At 42.4% G+C, this 24,450-nt stretch overlaps 1 protein-coding gene across 1 annotated transcript in view; it reads left to right on the top strand.

Moving 5' to 3' along the window:
• The first annotated feature begins 486 nt into the window (after positions 1-486).
• Positions 487-24,450, top strand: part of LOC120936433 (serotransferrin-B-like) — a 31,731-nt gene continuing 7,767 nt past the window's right edge. The window contains exons 1-7 of the mRNA XM_040348752.1: positions 487-579; positions 3,736-3,878; positions 6,650-6,746; positions 9,196-9,231; positions 18,373-18,453; positions 22,466-22,585; positions 22,888-22,912. Of these exons, the coding sequence (XP_040204686.1) occupies positions 537-579; positions 3,736-3,878; positions 6,650-6,746; positions 9,196-9,231; positions 18,373-18,453; positions 22,466-22,585; positions 22,888-22,912 (545 nt within the window). The 5' untranslated portion in view covers positions 487-536. The remainder of the gene's footprint in view (positions 580-3,735; positions 3,879-6,649; positions 6,747-9,195; positions 9,232-18,372; positions 18,454-22,465; positions 22,586-22,887; positions 22,913-24,450) is intronic.

Raw genomic sequence — 24,450 nt, 5'->3', positions numbered from 1 at the left:
AAGTAAACTAATGCAACCATCTTGTTTATGAATTAGTAAGCTGCGATGTAGTCAAAGGGGGTTATTTACTAAAGGCAAATTCACTTTGCACGACAAGTGCAAAGTGCACTTGAAATTGCACTGAAAGTGCACTTGGAAGTGCAGTCTCTGTAGATCCGAGGGGGACATGCAAGGAAAATAAAAAAAATTGCATTTTAGTTTGCACATGATTGGATAATAAAATCAGCAGAGCTTCCCCTCATTTCAGATCTACCCCTCAGATTTACAGCGACTGCACTTACAAGTGCACTTTAAGTGGAATTTCAAGTGCACTTTGCACTTGTAGTGAACAGTGGATTTGCCTTTCGTAAATAACCCCCAATGCTGTATTAGAAGTGTGATCTAACATGCAGAAAAACAAACTGCTGTATAAAATGACATGTTATGGGAACGAACAGTTAGATAGGTTTAAGAAGATCTGTTAGGTAAACAGTTCAGGTACATAAAATCTTCCCTACCTTTGTGTGCTCACATTTCATCTTTAGAGACAAAGAAGAATGCCTCTCTACATCTCAGCAGTCCTTTGTCTTGTCATCCTGGGTAAGTGAGATGCCAGTCTTTTGGTATGTTGATGGTTGCTGTTGCAATTTGTTGCTTGCTTGAGGTTCATTTAGCTTGGTACAGGGGTCGGCACTGCACAATGTTCACTGATGTACCTACTGGGCTTATCCCTGCTGGCAATTATTTTTAAATGACTGTACATGCAGTGCAAGGTCAGTATAAAGCCCCATACACACGGTCTGACTTTTTGCCAACAAACTTCAAAATGAGCAAGTTTTCCAAAAAATCAGACCGTGTGTGCGCTTCATCGGACAAACGTTTTCGGTTTTCATCGGACAAAAGTTCGCTCTGCAAACGGACAAACTTTTCGGCAACAAAAGTCCTACGGTGCAAAGTCCTATCGTGTGTACAGAAATCCATCGGACTTTTGTCCGAAGTACAAATACGCATGCCTAGAACCAATGTTAAAATCAACCAACAATAGCAGAAATTGACCAAAGGGTGGCAGTAAAGAGCAGAAAAACCACGTGATGTTGGAAAAGTATGCAGAAAAAACCTGCCATCCACAGAAAAGTTTGTTTGAAGTCCGACCGTGTGTATGAGGCTTTAGACGGGGATTGACAGTGTCCATGTACAGTGATTTTGCCTCATTCCATTAAACAGCACAAAAAGAGTTGATAGTGCTGATCCTTAAAGTGGTACCCTAAAACACATATGTTTGTATGGTTCCAAAGATCTCGGAAATTACAGGGGTCCTGACAAAGCTTGATCCTGCCCCCAGCCATATGCCATCTAAGTATAGAGAGATTCCACCGCAACCTTTTGAACAGACGTCTTCCACTTGATAGTGGCTGCTAAAACAGCCAGGCATTGGATGGAAAATATGGCACCCAACTCTTCTGAAACTATAGATCGAATCAATATGCAATTCTCTTACAAAAAATGTATTCATATAAGAATTCCTTTATGAAAACAAAACCATGGATGGATAGTAAATACTATTCCAATGTCTTTAACCACTTCCCGCCGGCCGTACGACTATATACGGCCGCAGGGTGATTCTACTTCTCTGGGGCGCCTTTGTTTTTACGGCCGCCCCTTTGCTCGTTCCCCTTTGCGCGCTCCCGAGCGCGCAGCGGGGAACTTCTGTGCTGGCCGTGTCCCTTGGACACAGCCAATCACAGATCGCCGTGAACGGCCAATTGGAGTGGCCGTTTGCTAGGCGATCTGTGCGGCCAATGAGAGATGATCTCATATGTAAACATATGAGATCATTTCTCATTCCCGGCTCTCACACTGACAGCGTCCTGTCAGGGAGAGAGGAGACCGATCTGTGTCTCTTGTACATAGGGACACAGATCGGTCACCTCCCCCAGTCACCCCCCTCCCCCCACAGTTAGAACACTATATAGGGAATACATTTAACCCCTTCCTCACCCCCTTGTGTTAACCCCTTCCCTGCCAGTCACATTTATACAGTAATTAGTGCATATTTATAACACTGATTGCAGTATAAATGTGAATGGTGCCAAAAATGTGTCAAAAGTGTCCGATGTGTCCGCCATAATGTCGCAGTCGCAATAAAAATCGCAGATCGCCGCCATTACTAGTAAAAAAAAAATACAAAATAATAATTCTGTCCCTTAGTTTGTAGGCGCTTTAACTTTTGCGCAAACCAGTCGCTTATTGCGATTTTTTTTTTTTTACTAAAAATATGTAGAATACGTATCGGCCTAGACTGAGGAAACATTTTTTTTTTTTTTTTTTTAATTGAGCTATTTATTATAGCAACAAGTAAAAAATATTTTTTTTTTTTCAAAATTGTCGCTCTATTTTTGTTTATAGCGCAAAAAATAAAAACCGCAGAGGTGATCAAGTACCACCAAAAGAAAGCTCCATTTGTGGGGAAAAAAGGACGTCAATTTTGTTTGGAAGCCACGTCGCACGACCGCGCAATTGTCAGTTAAAGCGACGCAGTGCCGAATCGCAAAAAGTCCTCTGGGCAGGAAGGGGGTTTAAGTGCCCAGTAAGAAAGTGGTTAAATCCTTACAGTATTCATTTGTATGCTCTTTGTTATGCATTCTCGATCATTTATGTACAGTGCATCTTATTGTATTAGCATTATGCCCTTACTCTTTTGTAACTCTGTGTTATAACTTGTAAAACTATAAAAAATATTGAACAAAAAAATGGTTCCCAAGGGTTGCAGACAGTACATCTTGTTACATGATCTGGCTATGGTTCAGACCTCCTTCTACAAAACAAAAATATTCACTTTCAGCAGTAATATTTTAATATATATACCAACAGGCTGGTATCATGTGGGATAGTACAACCAGCAGCACAGTTGATTCTCTTAACATTAGCCTAGAGTGCCTGTATTTCTGAAGATTATTTAAAGTACATTTTTATTGTGCCAATGTTAAAATGAGTGTGTTAAAATTAGAATTATTAAACTTATTGCCAAGCTGTGAACATGCTGTAGCTTTATTATATATCGCCAACGTAAATACCTGGTACTTTGAAAGTTAGGTACAACCTATTTAGCAGTAATACCCAGAAAGCATCCCGGAAGATGTCAAAATCCTGGATATTTAAAAAAAATACCTAACTTGACATAATAGGGGTTATTTACTAAAGGCAAATCCACTTTGCACTTCAAGTGAAAACTGCACTTGAAATTGCACTGAAAGTGCACTTGGAAGTGCAGTCGCTGTAGATCGGAGGGTGACATGCAAGGAAAATAAACAGCATTTTAGCTTGCACATGATTGGATAATAAATTCAGCAGAGCTTCCCCTCATTTCAGATCTACACCTCAGATTTACAGCGACTGCACTTCCAAGTGCGCTTTCAATTTCAAGTGCACTTGCAGTGCAAAGTGGATTTGCCTTTCGTAAATAACCCCCAATGTATCAATATACTAGTAATCATTTCACTGTACTTGGAATATAGCCTGCTGGAAGACAGGTAATAACAGCACTTAGTGTGTGGAAAACTGTACTGTGGAGGTGTGAATGCTGCCATTGCTCATCCCTTCTTCTGATACAACTAGTTCCCTAGTTTTCATGCAGATCCAATGGTTTCTCAGTCATTGAAATGCAATAAACTGCCCAAGGCTCCTAATGGCAACAGGGTCCAAGGCAGCTAGGAAATATAATGTTCTTCTAACATATGTTCTTATTTACCTTGAGAGGCAGCGCCGCTGTAGCACAGGTGAGATGGTGTACACACAATGCACCAGAGAAGAGAAAATGTGATGCCTGGAGTTCTGTAAGTGGAGAGGCCATAACATGTATAGCAGCTCTGTCTGTGGAACACTGTGTTCAGCTGATAATGGTGAGCTACATTTTGCAATTTTTCAAAAGGGAATAAAATGAAGCAGTTGTTTTCCAATGGCTTTTTGCCAATGGCCTACATGTATGGCACAAACCAGATCTCAGCTTCTGTATACAAACACAGTGGCGTCACTGGGGTTGGTGTCACCTGGTGTGGTAAAATATGGTGTCACCCCCCCCCCATCTTTTAAAGAACTATGTGTGGAAAGACCCTCATCCCCATATACCCCCTCTCAGTGCTATTCCTCTTTCTCCTTCCCCCATCCCCCTCTCAGCAAAAATCCTCACCCCCATATGCTCCCCTTCCAGTACAAATACCCCCTCTCAGCACTGCTTCCCGTCCATTTCCCCCTTTGAGCACAAATTCCCCTTTTCAGCACAAAATGCCCCCCATATCCCTCCTCCCAGTATTATTCCCCCCAAACCCCTACTTCTTATACAAATTCTCCTACCACCCTCAGTACCCATTATCCCCTCTTCCCCCCCCCCTACCCTGCACAGATCTCACCCCTCTCAGCATAAATAACTCCAAACCCCTCCTTTTTACACAAATAATTTTAACCACCCCATAAATCTCCCCTGTGATCACAAATCCACACCCCCATATACCCCTTCCTTCCAGTAATAAACCCCTCTTTTTACACAAATTATCTTATTCCTTCACCCAAAACACCCTCAACACACATTCTTTTATTTAACCCCTACTCACCAAATCCCCGCCTACCAGCACAATCCACCCCCCACCCCAATACAAAGGCACCCGCCTCCAGAGTTTCCCCAGCTATTTTTTTTTTAATCTTAATCCCTTCCAGAATCAATCCTCCTTGCTCTTTTTGCACAAATACTCGGATTCCTGCACGGATTTACCTGTTACCGGGACCTCAGGGCCGGAAGATCTCCTTCCCAAGCTCCTCCTCCTGTCTTGTCAGAAGACACGTTAGCGCAGAGGAGAAGCCTGCAGGAAACTTGATTCTGTGCTTTGATACTGCTATAAACATGCAGCTGGTTGGGACAGAGACCGGCTGCTAAAGTGTCAACAATCACTGCACTGGAGACCAGGGGACATCCTGCAGGATATGTGGGGCAAATGCTCCGTGCTGGTGATCGCCAACACTGTAATAGCACATTGCCACTCCACTCCATGCTAGCACACTGCGCCCGAAACTTGAGCCCCTCCCGCCCCTGCCTAGTCCCAACACCGGGTGTCACCCCTCTGGCGGGTGTCACTCAGGTGCGGCCCGCTCACCCATAGCAATGGGCGTGTACATATGCAAAGCACAAAACTAATTCCTGAGTTATAATTATATTATCTATTTTTAGATTGTTGGGTGGCAAGGCTCACTTGGGACATCCACTTCATAATCTTAGAATCAATCTGATAAAATTCAATACACAAGGCGTAACAATGCTCCACAATGTGTGCCTTCATGCAGCTCCAATAACTTCAGTAGAAAACATAAGTGCCTAAAATTAAGAGGTAAATCCAACCTGGCTGCTACTATTGTTGTGCTGCAATGCAGAAAAATATTGTACATGTGATAAGATACCCTAGTCCGGGGATTTCTTGTAATGTCATATATACAATCTGCACCTTGCAGCAGGTGGTTACCAAAATTAAATCAGAGCATTAAAGAAAACCTGTACAGAGAGAATATGGAAACTGTGCTTTAGTTTTACCAAAATTTTAAAATTAAATCCAGGTACACCCTACTGACCATACCCAGTTTTAATCACACAGACTGAGGGTAACAGACTCTCAGAGCGATGTTTGTGGATACTGAAATTCAAGCCATAAAGAACTGAGGATATCCTGAGAGTAATGCCGCGTACACACCATCACTTTATGTGATGGAAAAAAACGACATTTTCTGTGAAGTAAAAAACAAAGTTTTTGAAACTTCAATTTTCAAAGACGAAGTTGCCTACACACCATCGTTTTTTCACAATGCTCTAGCAAAGCGAGGTTACGTTCACCACTTTTTTCCATTGAAGCTTGCTTCATAACTAGCTTCTGGGCATGCGCAGGTTTAAAAACGCTGTTTTAAACGTCGTTTTTTGCTACACACGGTCAATTTTTGTGAAACAAAAAACAACGTTTTGAAAAACGACACAAAAAATTGAAGCATGCTTCAATTTTTTTTTTGTCGTTTTTCACAAGACATAAAACGACATTTTCCCCCACACACGGTCATTTAAATTGACGTTTTTAAAAATGTCGTTTTTTTTTATCACATAAAGTGATGGTGTGTATGCGGCAGAACTGGGAAGCCCTATCCAGTGTTAGTACAATGTTTCTAATGCATCTCTCAGTGAGTTTAAACGGGGCATTAAGCAAAACGCCCAACTCTGGTTTCTGAATATTCTTTCACTAATTTTTACTAAAGACTCATTACCCGATCCTCAGAAATGGAAGGCTTTCAATTAATATTTATGGGTGATGTTATAGTAGTGTATATCTAACATTAAAACTTTAATTTTGAATAAAATAGATAAGGCTTTTACCCTGTCAGGTTTTTAATGTCATATGTGTCCCTGATGGAGAGATTCACACTTATATGTGTTCTAGTGGCCACTGTCAATGGGGCATAAGAGATAGGAAATTCAAATGTATAAAGTGGAGTCAAATGTTCTGAACACAACTGTCTAAGAGTAGATTTCCCCTCACTTCGGGTATTATCATAGTTTTAGCCATCAATTATTCTCTATTCAAAACTATAAAAGAAGTTTAGGCCTTCACAAAAATGTTTGTTTTGTGTTACCATCTACTTGCAGGCAGAAAAAGCTGATGCTGTGACACTACATGCAGGACGTTTGCACCTAGCAGTATGCACTGGCCTAGTACCGGTAATGGCTGAGTACTATAACAAGGGTAAGACCACATTCTATTGTGAAAATAACTAAAGGTGTTAATTTACATAGCTATTATTATCAAAGAAGTCAGTGAAAACCTAATTTGCAAATAAGCCAAAAAAAGGTAATTTGGGACTTTAAATTAGGTGGTTGACTCATGTAGATAAATGTGGTCAGTTTTTATTGTTGGAGTTAAAATGTATAAACATGCATAACAATAGTATATTTCATATAAAAGAGTCAATGATTAATTGTTAAACATATTTGTACATATGCACAACAAAAATAGCATCATATTCGCAATTGTATATATAGGCCCAGATTCTCAAAGGCGTTACGACGGCACAACACCATTTGCGCCGTCGTAACTCCTCATCTGGCTCCGGGTATCTATGCGACTGATTCTTAGAATCAGTTACGCATAGATACCCATTAGATCTGACAGGCGTAAGGCTCTTACGCTGTCAGATCTAAAATGCAATTTTGTTTCCTGCCACTAGGTGTCGCGGACGTCGTTTTCCCCGTCGCTTATGTAAATTAGCAAATTACGATTCCCGAACGTACGCGCGCTCGATGCAGAGAATTTACGTTGTTTCCGTAGCCTTTCCGACGCGTAAAGTTGCCCCTGCTATTATGAGGGGCAACCAATGTTAAGTATGGCCGTCGTTCCCGCGTCGAAATGTAAAAAAATTACGTTGTTTGCGTAAGACATCCGTGAATGGCGCTGGACGCCATTTACGTTAACGTCTAAGCAAATGACGTCGGTGCGACGTCATTTAGCGCAATGCACGTCGGGTAATTTACCCGACGGAGCATGCGCAGTACGCTCGGCGCGGGAGCGCGCCTAATTTAAATGGTGCCCGCCCCATTTGAATTGGGCGGGCTTGCGCCGAGCGATTTAACGATACACCGTTGCAAGTTTACAGGTAAGTGTTCTGAGAATCAGGCTGTAAACCTGTAAACCTGCGGCGGAGTAACGTAAATCACATACGTTACGCTGCCCAGGAGCAACGTAAATGTATGAGAATCTGGGCCTTAGTCAGTAGATAGTAATGGTATATAGCATAATCAGTTCACATAACAGCTGGTAGCCTAATAGATATTAGCAATGGGTTAAAAATATGACATGTCCAGATATGTATCCTAATAGGGCACATAGCTACATCCTTAGAGCCCGACGCGTTTCTATGTAAAAACACTTCTTCAGGGGCGGATGTTGTAGCGTATGTATAAAAACATATAACATAAAGGTTAATCCTAATGTTGGAGTATATAGAACAGGACAATGTTAATTCATTTGCAAATAAGTGGTACTTGCATGGACTTCCACCAATTTTCGGTCTGGTTGTTATCTATTTAGATAGTATTCAAGTGGGATGGAAAAATGAATTGAGTAATAATTTCAAGATCTCTTCCAGTGGCGATTTGATGATTTTGTTTAAAAGCAAAGTCAGCATGTTAACTGTTATGGAAACATACCAGAAATATTCAGCTCACTAGTTCGCTAGTTCTCTACCACGTGTGAAGTAGCAGCTGATTAAAAACTGTGGCATTCTACATGACGCCCGCACTTAAATGTATTGATGAACTGGTTTGCTTGAACTCAGATTTACAAAGAATGATACCAACCTACAAATGGATTTCTGTTTCTTTCTGCTGAATTCATTGAATAATTTGTAAAATGGGAATGGGGTCTTTCCACCTACACTTCCTTCTGCAGTGCAGGTCCTCAGCTTATCCTTGGTGAACATCTTTGCCTAAACCATGATGACCTTCAATTCCTACAATGCAGTATGTGTGGTTGGTTAACCATATAAAGTACTGTATGAGGCCTGTTGGCCCCTAGAAGGGCAGAGATCATGAACTAGTTCAGAGCACTAGAGGGAGAGAGGGACCCTCACTAAATAAATATATTAGTCAATAATGAACAACGCATGTTTATGGTATATGTCTGAGTTCACAAAGGATCCTAGGGATACAGATATGACAAAAGAATCTTAAATAAATAAATACTAACGGCAACATGGGAGTAATACATTAGAGTAGCAGGAAGAATGCATATGAAGAGATATAACCAGTTAAAAGGTCAGAAAGGTGGATTCAGTGGATGAGACATTGTGAACTATGTGATGTACCTATGGCCATAGATGAAAAATGTATGGATAGTATTCTCTGAAGAGGTATTTTCATGCACACTTCAATACCTGATCATGTACTATGTACTAGATTATGCCATGGGTTGGTTAGTAACGTTAAAGATAAAGTGGTTGTTAGAATTTTCTTTCTGACCCCTGCCCCTTACCCAATATATTTCCATTAGAAACAAATGGTGTATTAAAAAAAAAAAAATTATATATATATATATATATATATATATATATATATATATAATTTTTTTTTTACTGATGTACTGTATGTTAATTTAGAATTATATGAATTAGCTCATTTCTATTTTTTATTTCTAACAGATAACTTAAAACCTTGCAAAACACAACATAATCAAGGTAATACGTAAGCTTCAATTTATATAAGTTATATTTAGATTTTATGTGTTTGGTGAATCAGCTTCACAGGTTGGAAAGGGATTTTTATACTGTGTATATATATCTATATATCTATATATATATATATATATATATATATATATATATATATATATATATATATATATATATATATATATATATATATATATATCTATATATCTATATATATATCTATATATCTATATATATATATATAACATTTTCACTGTACCTAGGAACATCAACTTAAATAATTTGCATACAATAATATACATTCCTCTGTGCATGTTCATATCCCACCAAACGTTTTTTAAAACTATCTCATAAAAAGTGTGAAGTATTTTTTACATATTTCATTTGAAATAATTTATATTTTGGAAGGTGGGTATAAGGTCAGCACTATACTAAATCAAGGGTGGCCTGAATAAACTTCTTTCAATACTTACATGATTATTGTTAGAGATTGCAAACAAAAAAAAAATCATATATAGATCTAAAATGATTTCCTTTTGTAAATGAGAACACAGATCTTTTTATTTTTGCACTTGCTCACGGTGGTTCGTTTCTCAGCAAGGTTAATATATATTCCTTAAAGGGTGACTCCACTTTTTTGGGAAAAAAAAATCACAGATAAAAAAAATATTGCAAGTACAGTTGCTACAGTGTCCCCCCCACACTCACACACACACAATACACACGTTTTCAGCATGGCTCTTTATGTTGGAGCAGATGACAGAGAAGGAGGATAAGACAGCAAACTTAGGAACTATTAATACAGTAGAGGAACCAGAGAGCCCAGCACTGCCTGCTTCCCCATACTGTATGCTGTAACTAAGATACTGTAGATTTACAGATCCATATACAGAGCAAAAGACTTGTATGTCTGCAAAATGATGGTCTGTGGGTGTTACTACATTATTGCTAATTGCTCCTAAAATCCTCCTAATAGAGACTACTATATTTTGAAACTCAGAATTCTGACTTTGAATCTCAGAATTCTGACTTTGAATCTCAGAATTCTGACTTTGAATCTCAGAATTCTGACTCTGAATCTCAGAATTCTGACTCTAAATCTCAGAATTCTGACTTTGAATCTCAGAATTCTGACTTTTAATCTCAGAATTCTGACTTTTAATCTCAGAATTCTGACTTTGAAACTCAGAATTTTGTATTTTTTTTGTCGAGGACCCCGTCGAGCCAAAAAGAGAGCATGTCTTCTTTTTCCTCGACGAGAATGGAGAAACTTGCCTTGTCTTTGCCTAACAAGGAACTCAACGAGGAAAACAATGTGTTTCGCCCGTCGAGTTCCTCGGTCGTGTGTATGAGGCTTGAGGCATGCAGATGGACACACTAGGCTTATACTCGAGTCAATTCGTTTTCCCATTTTTTTGTGGTAAAATTAGGTGTCTCTGCTCTACCACTCACCTCAGCCCTTGTGCTCCGCATACTATATAGGGCTGTCCTGCACCTCATCTTTATACAATTCACGGGTTCCCCTCAACACCCTTTTTTATTTATCATACGTCCTAATTTCTATCCCTGGACCGCTTTCCCTTCGAGGTTTCTGTCCCTGATTTCGCTCCCACACAGCTATCCCACTGGGATTCTTGCTGACCCTCCAGACCTTCCCCCTTTTTAGGTGATTTAGCAGGCCTAGTATCACCTCTGGTTCATATTTTCTTTGCCTCGAACTTCCCTCTACTCTTCCTGTTCCGATCCTTTACTTTCCCTTCTCTTCCCTACCTCGACCCCTCTATTCCCATCGCCCCTCCCCCTCCCCCTTCCCCTAGCCTTTTCTTCTTCTTCCCTACCTCCCCTCTCTTCTTGATCTCCCCTCTTCCTGTGCCTTCGACTGGGTCCGCGCCTGTCCTCCCTGTGGTTCTCCCCGCCGTCTCTCCCCCTTCTAGCTCCTTGATCCTCAGGCCTATCGGTCTCAACCTCATCCCCCTGATACCAGACCCTGCAGCGTTGACCATTAGCTATGACACCCATATCCTTGAAATGTGTATCTCTTAATGTTAAAGGCCTCAACTTACCAGAGAAGAGGTCTCAGGTTTTATCTTCGCTCTCCAAATATAGAGCCCATTTTCTTTTTTTACAGGAGACCCACTTCCGTTCGGACGCCATTCCCAAACTTGCTAATCATATCTATCGGACCGCGTTTCACGCTACTAACCCCAGCTCCAAAACGAAGGGGGTCTCCATCCTGGTGTCAAAACATGCGAATTTCACTCTGGGTGATTCCCTTATCGACCCGGAGGGTAGGTACATTTTCCTTAAGGGGTCTTATGAATCTAAACCTATCACGCTGGCCAATATTTATTGTCCTAATGACCACCAGGTGGCCTTTTTCAAGACTACATGCGACCTTTTAGCGTCATTCAAGTCGGGTCTCTTGCTTCTAGGGGGGGACTTCAATGTCCCCCTGAATCCCCTGCTGGACTCCTCCACCAGCACCTCCACCTTGACCTATTAAGCATTGAGGCAAATCAACCTACGCCTACAGAATCTGTCCCTGCATGATGTCTGGCGCATGCTGTATCCCTCGGATAGGGACTATACCTTTTTTTCGGCCCCCCACCAAAAGTACTCTAGGATCGATTACTTTTTCCTCTCTCAATCGGACCTGACTTACCTCCAGAATTCCACAATCGAACCGATGTTTTTATCGGACCATCACCCGATTAGTGTTACCTTAACTTTTCCCGAAACGTCCTCTAGAACTAAGACTTGGCGTCTGAATTCTTCCTTGCTTAAGGATCTATCTGTTACTGACCAAATCTGCACGCGCATCCAACAGTACTTCAGGGAGAATTCTAGCCCGGAGGTCTCCCCTGTTTCCCTTTGGGAGGCGCACAAGTGCGTCATTCGGGGGGAGCTGATCGCCCTGGCTACGAAAGCCAAGAAACAACGCCAGGAACACGTAAACTCCCTTATGGCGACGATTAAGTCGCTCGAAGCATCACACAAGAAGTCCCATGCCCAGGCCACCCTACAAGACTTGACACAAGCTAGGACTTCTCTTATGGAGGAGCTGGGCAAACGCGCTAAGAGGCGGTATATTCTCGGGCAGAGGATCTTCTACGAACAGGGCAACAAGAGTGGGCGCCTTTTGGCGCGCTCGGTACAAAACTCTAAGCCTGCTTCCACAATTCACCACATTCAAGGCCGAGGTGGTACCCGGCTAGTTAAGAACGGAGACATTGCTAAGGAATTCGAAGATTTTTATTTTAAGCTGTATAATCTCATTCCCCAAGCTCGCTCTCAGTCCAAGATCTCTTCGAGGAGATCGCAGATTAAGGACTTTCTTTCCCGATATGGCCCCAACCCAATTTCCCCACAAAAGTCGCTCGCCCTGGAAAGCCCCATGACAGCCGCGGAAGTGGAGATGGCTGTGAAACAAATGAAGCCTGGGAAGTCCCTGGGCCCGGACGGCTTCTCCCTGCAGTACTACAAGTCTTTTGGCAGGGTACTCACCTCCAAGCTCCTGAACTTATTTAATGCCCTGTCCGACCCCCAGATTAAGCCCGGCAGCATGCTGACAGCCCACATAACGGTGATCCCAAAGGAGGGTAAGGACCCCTCTGCAGTGGCCAGCTACCGTCCGATTTCGCTCCTAAATGTGGACATAAAAATATACGCGAAAATCCTTGCAAATAGGGTGGCGCCCCTAATCCCGGGTATTATCTCATTAGATCAGGTGGGTTTTGTCCCTGGATGGGAGGCCAGGGACAACACCATCCGTACTCTGAATTTACACCATTGGCTCACGTCTTCAAGGACCCAAGGATTTTTTCTTTCTCTCGATGCTGAAAAGGCGTTCGACAGAGTGGCCTGGGACTACATGCAGGAGGTGCTAGTAGCTTTGGGCCTGGGGCCCCGCTTGTTGTCGCATATCTTGGCCCTGTATGCGGGTCCTTCGGCCGCGGTTAAAGTCAATGGCCACCTGTCGAACGTCTTTCCCATTAACAACGGGACGCGACAGGGCTGCCCCCTGTCGCCTTTGATATACATTCTTACACTGGAGCCCCTTCTCAATAGGCTGAGATACAACCCAGATATTTTGGGGATCAATGTGGGGGGGAGGGAGTTCAAGGTGGCTGCCTTTGCAGACGATGTTCTTCTGTCCTTGCGCTCCCCCAGGATCTCCCTTCCCAATCTCCTTAAAGACCTAGATCATTTTGGCTCCCTCTCAAATCTAAAAATTAACCATACGACGTCTCAAGCGCTTAACGTCTCCCTTCCCTCCATGGAAGTGTCGCACTGTCAGGAATTTTTCCCCTTTAGATGGACTCAGGACTCCCTCACTTATCTTGGTATTCAAATACCCCCCAACCTGGCGGACCTGTACACAAAGAATTTCCACCCAGCCCTTCTTAAAGCTCAATCATGCCTTAGAGATTGGATGGGTCTGAATGTCTCTTGGTTTGGTTGTTCGGCCCTGATTAAAATGATAATTCTGCCACGCTTACTCTACCTGCTACAATCCATACCCATCTCCTTGCCTTCGGGATTCTTCACATCATATAGAAAGGCATGCTCAACCTTCCTCTGGAGGGGGTCCCAGCCACGAATAAAGTACTCCAGACTCACTTTACCTAAATCCAGAGGGGGCATTGGCCTCCCAGATCTTCAGAAGTACCATAGTGCATGCCATCTCACGAGGATAGCTGACTGGAATATCCACGCCTCAAGGAAGCTATGGGTCCTCCTGGAGAGAAGCTTCTCTCCAAGCCCCCTACACCTACTCCCATGGCTACCTCCCAGGAATTGGCCCCAATCTTCACAGACTCATCCATTCATTTACCCTTCACTTCTAGTCTTCAAGAAAGCTTTAACGTTAGGTCCCCCGTCCTCCCAACCGAACCCTCTGACGTCCCTGCGGGGGAATCTAGATTTCCCACCTGGCGTGTCGGTGGATTTTTTGAGTCAGGAATGGCCCTTTGAGGACATACTGGCCCTTCAATTTTTCTCCGCTGGGAGACCTCTGTCATTTGAAGCCTTGAAAGCCAGCTCTAAGACATCCTCATTTTCGTTCTGGACCTACAGACAGATTCGACATTTTCTCGCGTCCGTGGCGGACCAATCGCTTTGGACACGACAACTCACGCCCTTCGAGTCTCTGTGCCATCGCAAAACGCCGCAAAGACACCTGATCTCTCTTTTGTATACCATCTTAATGGAAGGCCAGCCGCAAACACCATCCTCGCCGCAGCTCGCATGGAACAAGGACCTTCAGGCCTCCCTGTCAGCTGAGGACTGGCACACTATTTCCGAATTCGCCCATAAAGGCTCTGCGAACGTGGCTGTTCAAGAGAACGGTTACAAAGTGCTTACCAAATGGTACAGAACCCCGTCGCGCCTTCATAAATTTTCCCCTAATATCCCCGACACTTGCTGGAGATGTGGTAGGGGTGTGGGGACTATGCTCCATGTGTGGTGGGATTGTGGCGCCCTCCAGCCTTTCTGGAGGGAGGTCCACGACCTCATCTCACATGTCACCACCTACACCCTGGATTACACTCCTTCTCAATTCCTTCTGCATCATTCATCGATTCCCAAAAAAGATTATTTCAAGTCCCTGGCCATGCACATGGTCAATGCTGCCAGAGTTTGCATTCCCAGACATTGGCGCTCTACAGATGTCCCGACAATAAGAGAATGGCTGGCCCGGATCTCTCTGATAAAAGAAATGGAGGAGCTGATTCACATTTCCCAGGATAGAGTGCAGAAATTCTCCTTTACTTGGGCTTGCTGGAACCATTTTGTTACCACTGATCGCTACCGACAGTATGTCTCTTGAGCCGACGGAGTTGAGGGAGTTCCCTCCTCCCGACGGTGTGGGGGGGAGGGCAGGCGTGGACCCACTCCCTCATTCCCTCTCTCCCTGTTCTTTCCCCTCTGCGCTTTTGCTTTGGCTTTATTTACCCCCTTTCACTTCTCTTCTCCCCCCTCCCTCCCCCATCCCTTCCTTTCTTTCCTTTCCGTCCTTTCCTTCACTTGCCCCCATTACTTACATGATATGACACCCTTTGAATTTTGACCGAGAATGAGGCCTTACATCACCTCCCCTTCCTGCGCTTGGCGGGGAGGGGTGCGGGGGGAAGGGAAAACAGAGAATTAAGATCCTCCGCCCTCTTCTGCTTATTTAACCTTCTATGCCTCATTCATGGTTTACACACGTTGATTGATGCCTTTCTGTGGTGTTTTGTATTATGCAGTCTTCATGTTTTTCTGTCTTGTGATAATTACCTTGTCATGTATCTCATGATCTGTTTTGCATAAATAAAAATCTTTTATGGAAAAAAAAAAAAAATTAGGTGTCTCTGCTTATTTTCGGGTCGGCTTATACTCGAGTATATACGGTAAGTATTTAAAGATGTTTATTCAAGCCACTCTTGCTTTAGTTTAGTGTTGGTCCTATAGTCATTTTCCAAAATAATTTCAAATAAAAATACACTCCATTCCAAATAGTTTAAAAAGTTTGGTGGGACTCTGATTGAATATGGACATGCAAAGAGGAATGTGTGTTACTCCTTGTATGTGAATTATTTAATCAGGTTATCAGGTATTTTTAAACTAATTTTAAAGGAAAGCCACCAGCACAGTACAACACAATATAATAAAGAAAGTGTGAGAATCTTGCTGGATCAGGCTAAGTAATTAAAACAAAGATTAAAGACAACTTTACTTCTATACACAAAGTCACCAGCCTTCCCTTGCTTGCTGCCTAACCTTATCTAACATCCTGACCACACAGGTACTTACTTAAAGGGGTTGTAAAGACAAAAATATTTTCCTCTTAAATTAAAGTCTGACAGTAGCTGATAAAGTAAAAAGTAATGTTTTGCATTATAACTATATAAATATATAGTTTGATACCTGTTGAAATTGAGCTGTTTTATTCACCTCCGTCACTCCTGAATCATTATTCTCACTGACTTCCTGGTTTGCGTTGCGCATTCATTCTTGCTACATCACGGCCTAATGGGAACTACAGTTCCCATTAGGCTTAGCCTCCATGCCTGTGAGGGATAAGAGAGCATCTTCACGCAGGGCTGTAGTCATAGGGAGGGGGTGAGCACATTCTGCTTTCCACCATGCAAAACAGCTCAGATGCTGGTGGAAAGCAAGAAGGGGAGAGACAGGAAATGGCATTTTCAAACCTGGATTACTGTATTTTGGAGGTCAAAAGGAAAAACGAGGTAAGTGATATTTAAATGCTCTTGCTTACAGCAATCAATTGATCTAATAAAAAACGAACCTTTAGTGTTCCTTTAACTTTGAAAGAGGCGATCTTCTCTAGTTTTTACCTACCCTCCTCTACCTCCTCACCTCCAGAGTCCTCATAAATTTGAAAGGGCTCATACTCCTTCACTAAGCTGATTTGTAAAGCAGTGGTATGTGTTAACAGCGGACATACTGCTGCCTTTAAAACAAAAAAAAAAATCCTCCAATGCATTTTTAAAGTACAGCGTTATACTTTACAAATGTGATTTTTGATATGTGTGCTTTGGGGCTCTGAAAAGTGAAGTTCCATTAATTCTAATGAAGGTGGAAAAAAATTGGAAGGGGAGTGAGGATGGTTTGTTCTCTGCTGCATTATACAGAGTGCACTCTTAAGCTCGCCATAGATGGATAGAATTTCAAATTAAAATTCTCACGCTGGACATACACGTATAGATTTTTGTTTAAAAAATGTATTTTAAGAACATTAGTTCAATGTTCTAATCGTTAGTGGGGTCAAATCGACATTCGATATTGACACAGTGATGGGAAAATTTGAAGGAACACAAGAGAAAACTTCTCTTGATTAAACTAATTTTCATACAGTGTATGTGTTTTTTGTTTAGCAATGACATTCATTTTTAAATTAAATGTTAAAAGTAGATGAAATTTTTAACAACATTCACCCATTCATCGAATGTACAAAGAATTTTCATACTACTATTCATACAATTATTCTCATCCTAACAGCTGTAAGCGGTCAGCATTAGGAAAACTCCTATGCCGCGTACACATGACTGTTATTCATGTCATGGAAAAAAACAAAGTTTTTCTCAACGTGATTCCTCTCAAGCCTGCCTTGCATACACACGATCGTGATAAAAACTGCTCGAGCTCATAACTTTTTCTGAGCATGTGCGTTTTTTCCCCCGTCGTTAAAGCCTACACACGACTGTTTTTCACAACAAGAAAAACGACAACGTGAAAAACGACGAGAAAAAATAGAGCATGTTCTAAATTTTTAATTCCCAATTTTTACGTCGAGAAAAATGCTCTGGAGCCCACACATGATTATTTTTAATGACCAATTTAAAAAATTGCATTTTTCTCGTCATGAAAAACGGTGTGTACGCGGCATTAGGGGGAAACAAATCGTATGAATATTCTCAGAACATTCTCAGAATCTTTGCTTGGCATTCTAAAGATTTCATTTTCTTTTAACATTTGATTTTGGAATTAATGGATTTTACCAAACAAAAACCACATACACTGTTACAAATTCAGATACTCAAGTTTTTTTTCCATCTTGCTCCTTTAAATGTTCTCATCAATGTTGTTGAAAACAAACATCAATTTGACCCACTAATGATTAGAAAAATAAACAAACTTTCTAAGAACCTTCTTTCCCCAAGACTTTTTATTTGACGTTCTACCCATCTATGGCCAACTTTAGGTACACAACAGGTACCTCACCATATTCCACCGACCGACCAACACTGGAGGAGATTTAAGGCAAAGACTATAGAAGGCTATCACTGTAGTCCACCCTTCCTATCCTACCAGCCTAATATAACCTGGATGTGAGGGGTTGGGGTTAGATTAGGTCAGTGAGCTAGCGAATGTTGGTTGGTGGTATTTTGTTTATTAAAATATTCATTTTCTTTTTTTGGTTGAGACCTTGAGAGTTCATCTTGATGAAATGCCATTATATGTGTGTAATTGATCATATAAATAAATATATATATATATAATATATATATTTATTATTATATATATATATAATACATACCGGTATATTGTATATACAGTAGGATTAGGTGTGAGCATTTAAAGACTAATCTTGTTTATGATTTCTCTGCATTAATAACTATATTAATAACCATTGCTCAATAGATGATCTCCTGAAGGACACTTACTACATTGTTGCAGTCGTAATGAAAAAGAACACAGACATATCATGGGACGCTCTTAGAGGTAATATCCCAGCTCTGAGAATTACCTACACTTGTTTTTTGAGCTTTGGGTGTTCAAAATACTAACACCAATTTAGACATTTCCACATGCTGCAATAGAGGCAGGATTCTATGAACAATAAATGTAAGCAATGATTTTAGAAATGTGCCTTTTCCCCCCAACCTGTGTCATGGATAGTTTAAAAAGCATCACTGTAGTTACATCCATTTAAGGAAAGACTTTTTTTTTGACTTAGCAGTAAAATCCATTTCCTGGAGTCCAGTACAAGGGACAAGCTTCTTGAAATCACTACTAGATTCAGGTGACAGGACACTGGCAAAAAGGAAGGCTGCAGGGACACCCCCCTGTATAACCCCTTCCACTCCCAGTTACCCTCAGTTTTGTAGCAAGCAAATAGGAGATCATTAAGAACAGGTGGGAGGGTCCTGTGTCCTGTACTGTACTCCAGAAAACAGATTTTACTGGCAAGTCAGAAATCCTGTTTTCCTGATGGTATAGTACAGGACATGGGCTTCTTTAAATCATGTTGTCTGGGATGGCCAGGGTCAGTTAATCCAAGGGGTGGGCAACACAGCAAACAGCGCTAACAGGTCTTTGTAACAACAGGTCAAGAAGGGCTTGACAGACTCAAACAGCAACTTGTAGCACCGTACGCCTGGAACTGTCATCAGTGGAAACTTGAACATCCACCAAAAAAATGTTTGAACAGAAGCCCAGGTGGCCACCTTTCAAATCTGAGAAACATATGTTAGAAGCTGAAAAAGCCCAGAAAGCACTGATAGATCTGGTACAATGTGCCTTAAAGTGGTTATAAAACCAAAATAATTGTTACATTAAAGTGGTTGTAAACCCTCTCATATACCCAGTGAAGTGAATAGCTTCAGATGATATACAGAATTTAAACAAATCCTTCTACATACTTTTTACTTGTTTATTTGCAGTCTTCTCTTCTCTACATCCCTTCAAAAGTGAATTGTTATAAAATCCTTCTGCATCTGTCATGAGCAGAGAGAAGGGGGTGGAGAGCTTACAGTGTGTGAGAGCTGATTGGAGGAAAGGAACACACCCCCTTCACTGCACAGGAATCAAAGAAGGATACAGAGCTGTGTTCTGAATAAACAAGCTGTGTGCTAAGCTCCCTTCCCGTCAAAAATGTATCTCATGTGTTGGGAAAATTTCTACGATGTGAGACATGCTGATAACAAAGAAATGAAGCACCAGAGAGAAACCACACTTAGAGTTTTGGAGATAGACAAGTAAACACTACAGATACTGTATATGTGCTTTGTTCAGATCTCACAACTGAGGTTTACAACAACTTTAATTCATTCCCTACATTCAGGTAAAACATGTCCCACTACTTGTATCACTGAGTCACCTCCCTAATTCTAACCTGAGTCCTATCCTGATCCAGTGCTCATCTACTTATCTACAGCGGTGCTGGTTTGTGTTCCTCTCCTCACAGGACACAGAGCAGCAACGAGAACCATTGGCTCCTGCTGCTGTCAATCAAGTCTTGTGAGGTGGGAGCGGGGGCAGGGCTAAGCTGCACTTTGTGTGTATCTGGATGCACACAGCTCGACTCAGGAGTAAGCCCTAACATTTGCCCCATTGCAAGTCATTTGCTATGAGGGCAGACACAGAAGAAAAGGAGCTGACAGAGCTGGTGGGGGTCCCCAGAAAAGGAGGTTTGGTGCCACAATACCATTGCACAGAGCAGGTGAGTATATTATTTTCATAAAAGAAAAAAATTACCCTTACAGCCGTTTTAACAGGGAAGGGAAGAAACCTAGCCTTCAAACTATAGGCAATGGAGGAGTGAGAGACAAGGAGACCTTAACGGGAACCTTCAGGAATAAAAAAGAGGGAATCCAACTTCCTAAAAGAGGGCATAACTGAGAGCTGCACAACAGTGGAAAGAAATTTCCCTAGGATGTTTTGGAGTAGGACATGAGAAAGAAAGGACATTATCCTGAGTATAGCCTGGCTGACCACCCACAGTACTTACTGCAGGTGGGTGGCACAGGTAGGGTGAATCACGTACATGTACCCCATCTGTCTGCGCTCCCCTTGCAACTGCTTTATCCCCTGGACACATCGACTTGCGGTTCCCAGTACCGGGTTCGCTGTGTGATCACATGATCAATGTCAACAAAGTTGTTATGAATGAATTCATTCAGAACAGCTGTGTTTCCTATGCTGTATTTGGCTCACAGGAATTACATGATACCTGGGTCAATCACTGCACCCTTTACCATGTGGTTAGCTGTAACCAATCACAGATCACGAGTGATCACAGCTGTCATGAATGTAACCCTATGATCTTCATTGTAACAGCAAACAAAAGTGTTAAAAAAATTAAAAGAATTCCTTATCACCCCCTCAGAGTAGTTCAATGTTACTACTCTGATGAAAGTATGATTTTTTTTTTAAATGCCCAAAAAAATCTAAATAATGTGTTTTTTTATTTATTTATTTTTAAGGAATACATTTTTTACAACATACTGTCACCAGTGTCCCTGATTACCGCCAGATTCGTCATATGATGGTACTGTACTGTACTGGTGACAGTATGTAGAAAAAAATTGTGAAATAAATAAGTTCTTCTGTCTAGAGGACCAGATTGAGATCCCTAGGGGGTAACAGGGAACGATCAGAGGTAGAGATGTGCTACTTCCTAAACAAAAGGTTTAAAATGAAAGTAAAATAATAAAGATGTTGTACTTGCCTGCTCTTTGCAATTGCATTGCACAGAGGGGGCCTTAACCTCCTCTTCTCAGGTCCCCTGCCGGTGGTCTCAGCTCCTCTTCTTCTTCTCATTGTGACACCATGGGAAGCTGCTAACTATGGGAGTGCGCTTGCAAGCTTTTTCTAGCGCTGTGCTTGAGTGGGGGCAGGTCGAGCCATGCTGTGTGTCTATAGACCCCACTGGTGCACAGCACTTAATATTAGGTTAAACAATAAAAATGTCCTGCCTTTAGAACCACTTCAACTAGAAATTGAGAGGCCATATTTCTCTAACACAGACCAAGACTGAGATTTGTCCATACTGGCCTACTGGAACAGCTGGAGGAAATGACGCTTGAACTACAGAATGGGGAGAGAGAGAAGAGATTGCAGGCACAGTGGCAGAGGGGACACTGTGCCTGCAATTTGTTTATGATCCCAGACCTGGATGATTTGCTTGAAAAACGTACAGATTACTGCATTAAAAAGCACCCCGTGATTCAGGGGGAGGTTTGGGTTTTTGGGGTAATGCATGCCACCATGCTTCATGCTTTACCCTAAATTTAAGTGTACCACAAAACACTGTCAAAAGTGTGGGCTAATCCTTAAGGCCGGGTTCACACCGCCGCTGCAAGCGGCACACAGCAGGGGTCCGGTGCGTGCTGGTTCACCGGTTCAGGTCCGATTTCAGCCCGAATTGTGGGCTGAAATCGAACCTAAAATGCACCAAAAAAGGCACACGTTTTTCCAGCACACCACACTGGACACGCTGCGGAGATATGTAAACCGGCTCCATAGGGAGCCAGTCACATTCCCCTGCTATGCGAATTGAATGCGGGGAAATGCGCATTCAATTCGTATAGGTGTGATCCCAGCCTTAGGGAACAAGAAGAGCTTATGATGCAGTTGATTGTTTCAGTAAAGATGAGCCAAGCCAGCACTGTGATAGTGGAGTGTGGAGCGTTATGAAGCACTACTATAGTTGGAATCTATGAATCTCCGGATATATATGCGGTGCGTACCATGCTAAGAGTGAAATGTATTACTTCATTATTAACCTTCCCGCTCGTGCTTATGAAGAAATTCTGAAATTATCAATTAATACATGAATAAAATCAATATTTATTGACATATCATTTCATGAAAAAATCTGTGATCTTTGATTAGCTTTAGTTGGAGTGTCTATAGCCTGATCTGTAAGTGGCATAGAAGCCTAAAGAACTGGGCCATTTAAATGAACATTAGGCAAAATTCAACTACTAATGTTACCTCTCTCTATATATAGGTATCGATTTTCCATCCTATGACATCACTGAAAATCTCTGTAGACTATACAGAAATGATCACCTGAAGAAACTGTCTACTGAGTCCCATATGGTTTGTACTTCTGGAGATAAAGAGAATCATCAAGACCAGGGGCGGACTGACAACTCATGTGGCCCCTGGGCAATAGAAGATTATGGGGCCCCTCTGGCTTACAGATGACCACCACGCCAGGAGGTAGTGCAGAGGCGGGCAGCTAAAATCTTGGGATATTCACATTAAAAGCATGTCATTTTCGGACATATCAGGGACAGATCTAAAAAAAAACACAGATTTTTACATACTGTCCCTGGTTTTACTGAGCCTGGCAACCCGGATGGGGCCCCCTAGTGGCATGGGGCCCTCGGGCAGTGCCCGAGTGACTCAATGGTCAGTCCGCCCCTGATCAAGACTTTACTGCAGCTTTTAGGTAATTGAAATAAAACCAACAGTAAAAGTTTATGGAGCCTCCTATGCAGTGGCTAAGCCATTACACTTTCACTAGAACTTCCTATTCAAACCTAAACTGGATATTGTGTATTTTCGCTTCAGAGGGGAAAATTACCGTATTTATCGGCGTATACCGCGCACTTTTTTCCCCTTAAAATCAGGGGAAAATCGTGGGTGCGCGATATACGCCGATCCCCGCTGTCTCCGACATTGTCCGAGCCGAGCCGAGTGTGCTGCGCACTCGGCTAGGCTCGGCCACGCTCGGCTCCGCCCGCAGCCACACGAGAGGAGCTGAGAGAAGCCGAGTGCGCAGGAAATCCGGCTCTGCATAGCGTGCCAAATTCAAACACACGACGCTGCAACCCCGGGCAAGGTGCAGATGAGCACCTCCAAAGCCGCAGACGGATGCCGGACAAGGCTCAATGGACTCGACGGACCCCGCGCAAGGCCGCAGACGGACGCTGGACAAGGCCGCGGATGGACGCCGGGCAAGACAGCAGAAGGACACCGACAAGGCTGGATGGACCCCGCGCAAGGCCGCAGACGGACGCCGGACAAGGCCGCCGATGGATGCCGGGCAAGACATCCAAAATGTAAGTTTTTCCCTAAACTTCCCTTCTCAGCTTGGGGTGCGCTCTATATGCTAGCGCACGGTATATGCCGATAAATACGGTATATATTTTAGCATCACAATAATGGTTAGTGCATACAGTAAACAAGGAACGCCTGAGACTGAGAACAGATGGGATAATATCTGTATTATCTGCTAGAAAATTGTTTAGAATTAATGTTTACTCAGGAAAGAGAACTATTTTTTCCCAAGGACATGCATAAAATGTACATGAAACAGGGACGAGTTTTGTGTTTGGTTGTTGAGCAATTATTCCAACTCCATTTTTTATGTCAAGACACAATTCATATTTTAATAAACTTATAAAGCCTGTACTTGGTGCTTAGGTATTCCAAATCAATGGAAACCATTCTAAAACCATTTATATGGGGCAACAGTAGGCACAAGCTTAAAAACCCTACTGACCTTGCCAGCACGCCTCTGCCCGACTTTAATTTATACTATCTGGCAGACCAATTATGGCAGCTCTTCCATGTTGACAAGACTGATAAAGATAGGTTCCTTCATTTCCTGTGCCCAGGGTGGTCGCAGAACGCAGGGGATCCTTTTGTGGCGATAGTCGGGAGGGCAGGAAGTGAAGGCAGGCCAAACGATCGCAGGTCCCTGTTGTATCATTTTAGAAGGGTGTGGGCTGCAGTCTCAGCCAGGCTCAACATACCAATACTTCATGAATATGTTCCCTTGTGGCATAATACAGCTCTACCAGAGTTCCCCTCACTCCCAGACTGTGAGGAGTGGAGTTCTAGAGGTATATTTTACCTGTCACATGTTACTCACGATGGAACATTAAAAACTTTTGACAGATTGAGATCTGAGTTTGCACTCCCAAACCAAATGTTCTTCAGATACATACAACTCTGCCACGCCTTTCGCACACAATTCTCTCC

The sequence above is a fragment of the Rana temporaria genome, chromosome 4, assembly GCF_905171775.1.
Source record: "Rana temporaria chromosome 4, aRanTem1.1, whole genome shotgun sequence".
Taxonomy (NCBI): domain Eukaryota; kingdom Metazoa; phylum Chordata; class Amphibia; order Anura; family Ranidae; genus Rana; species Rana temporaria.
This window is presented reverse-complemented; position numbering and strand designations above follow the sequence as displayed.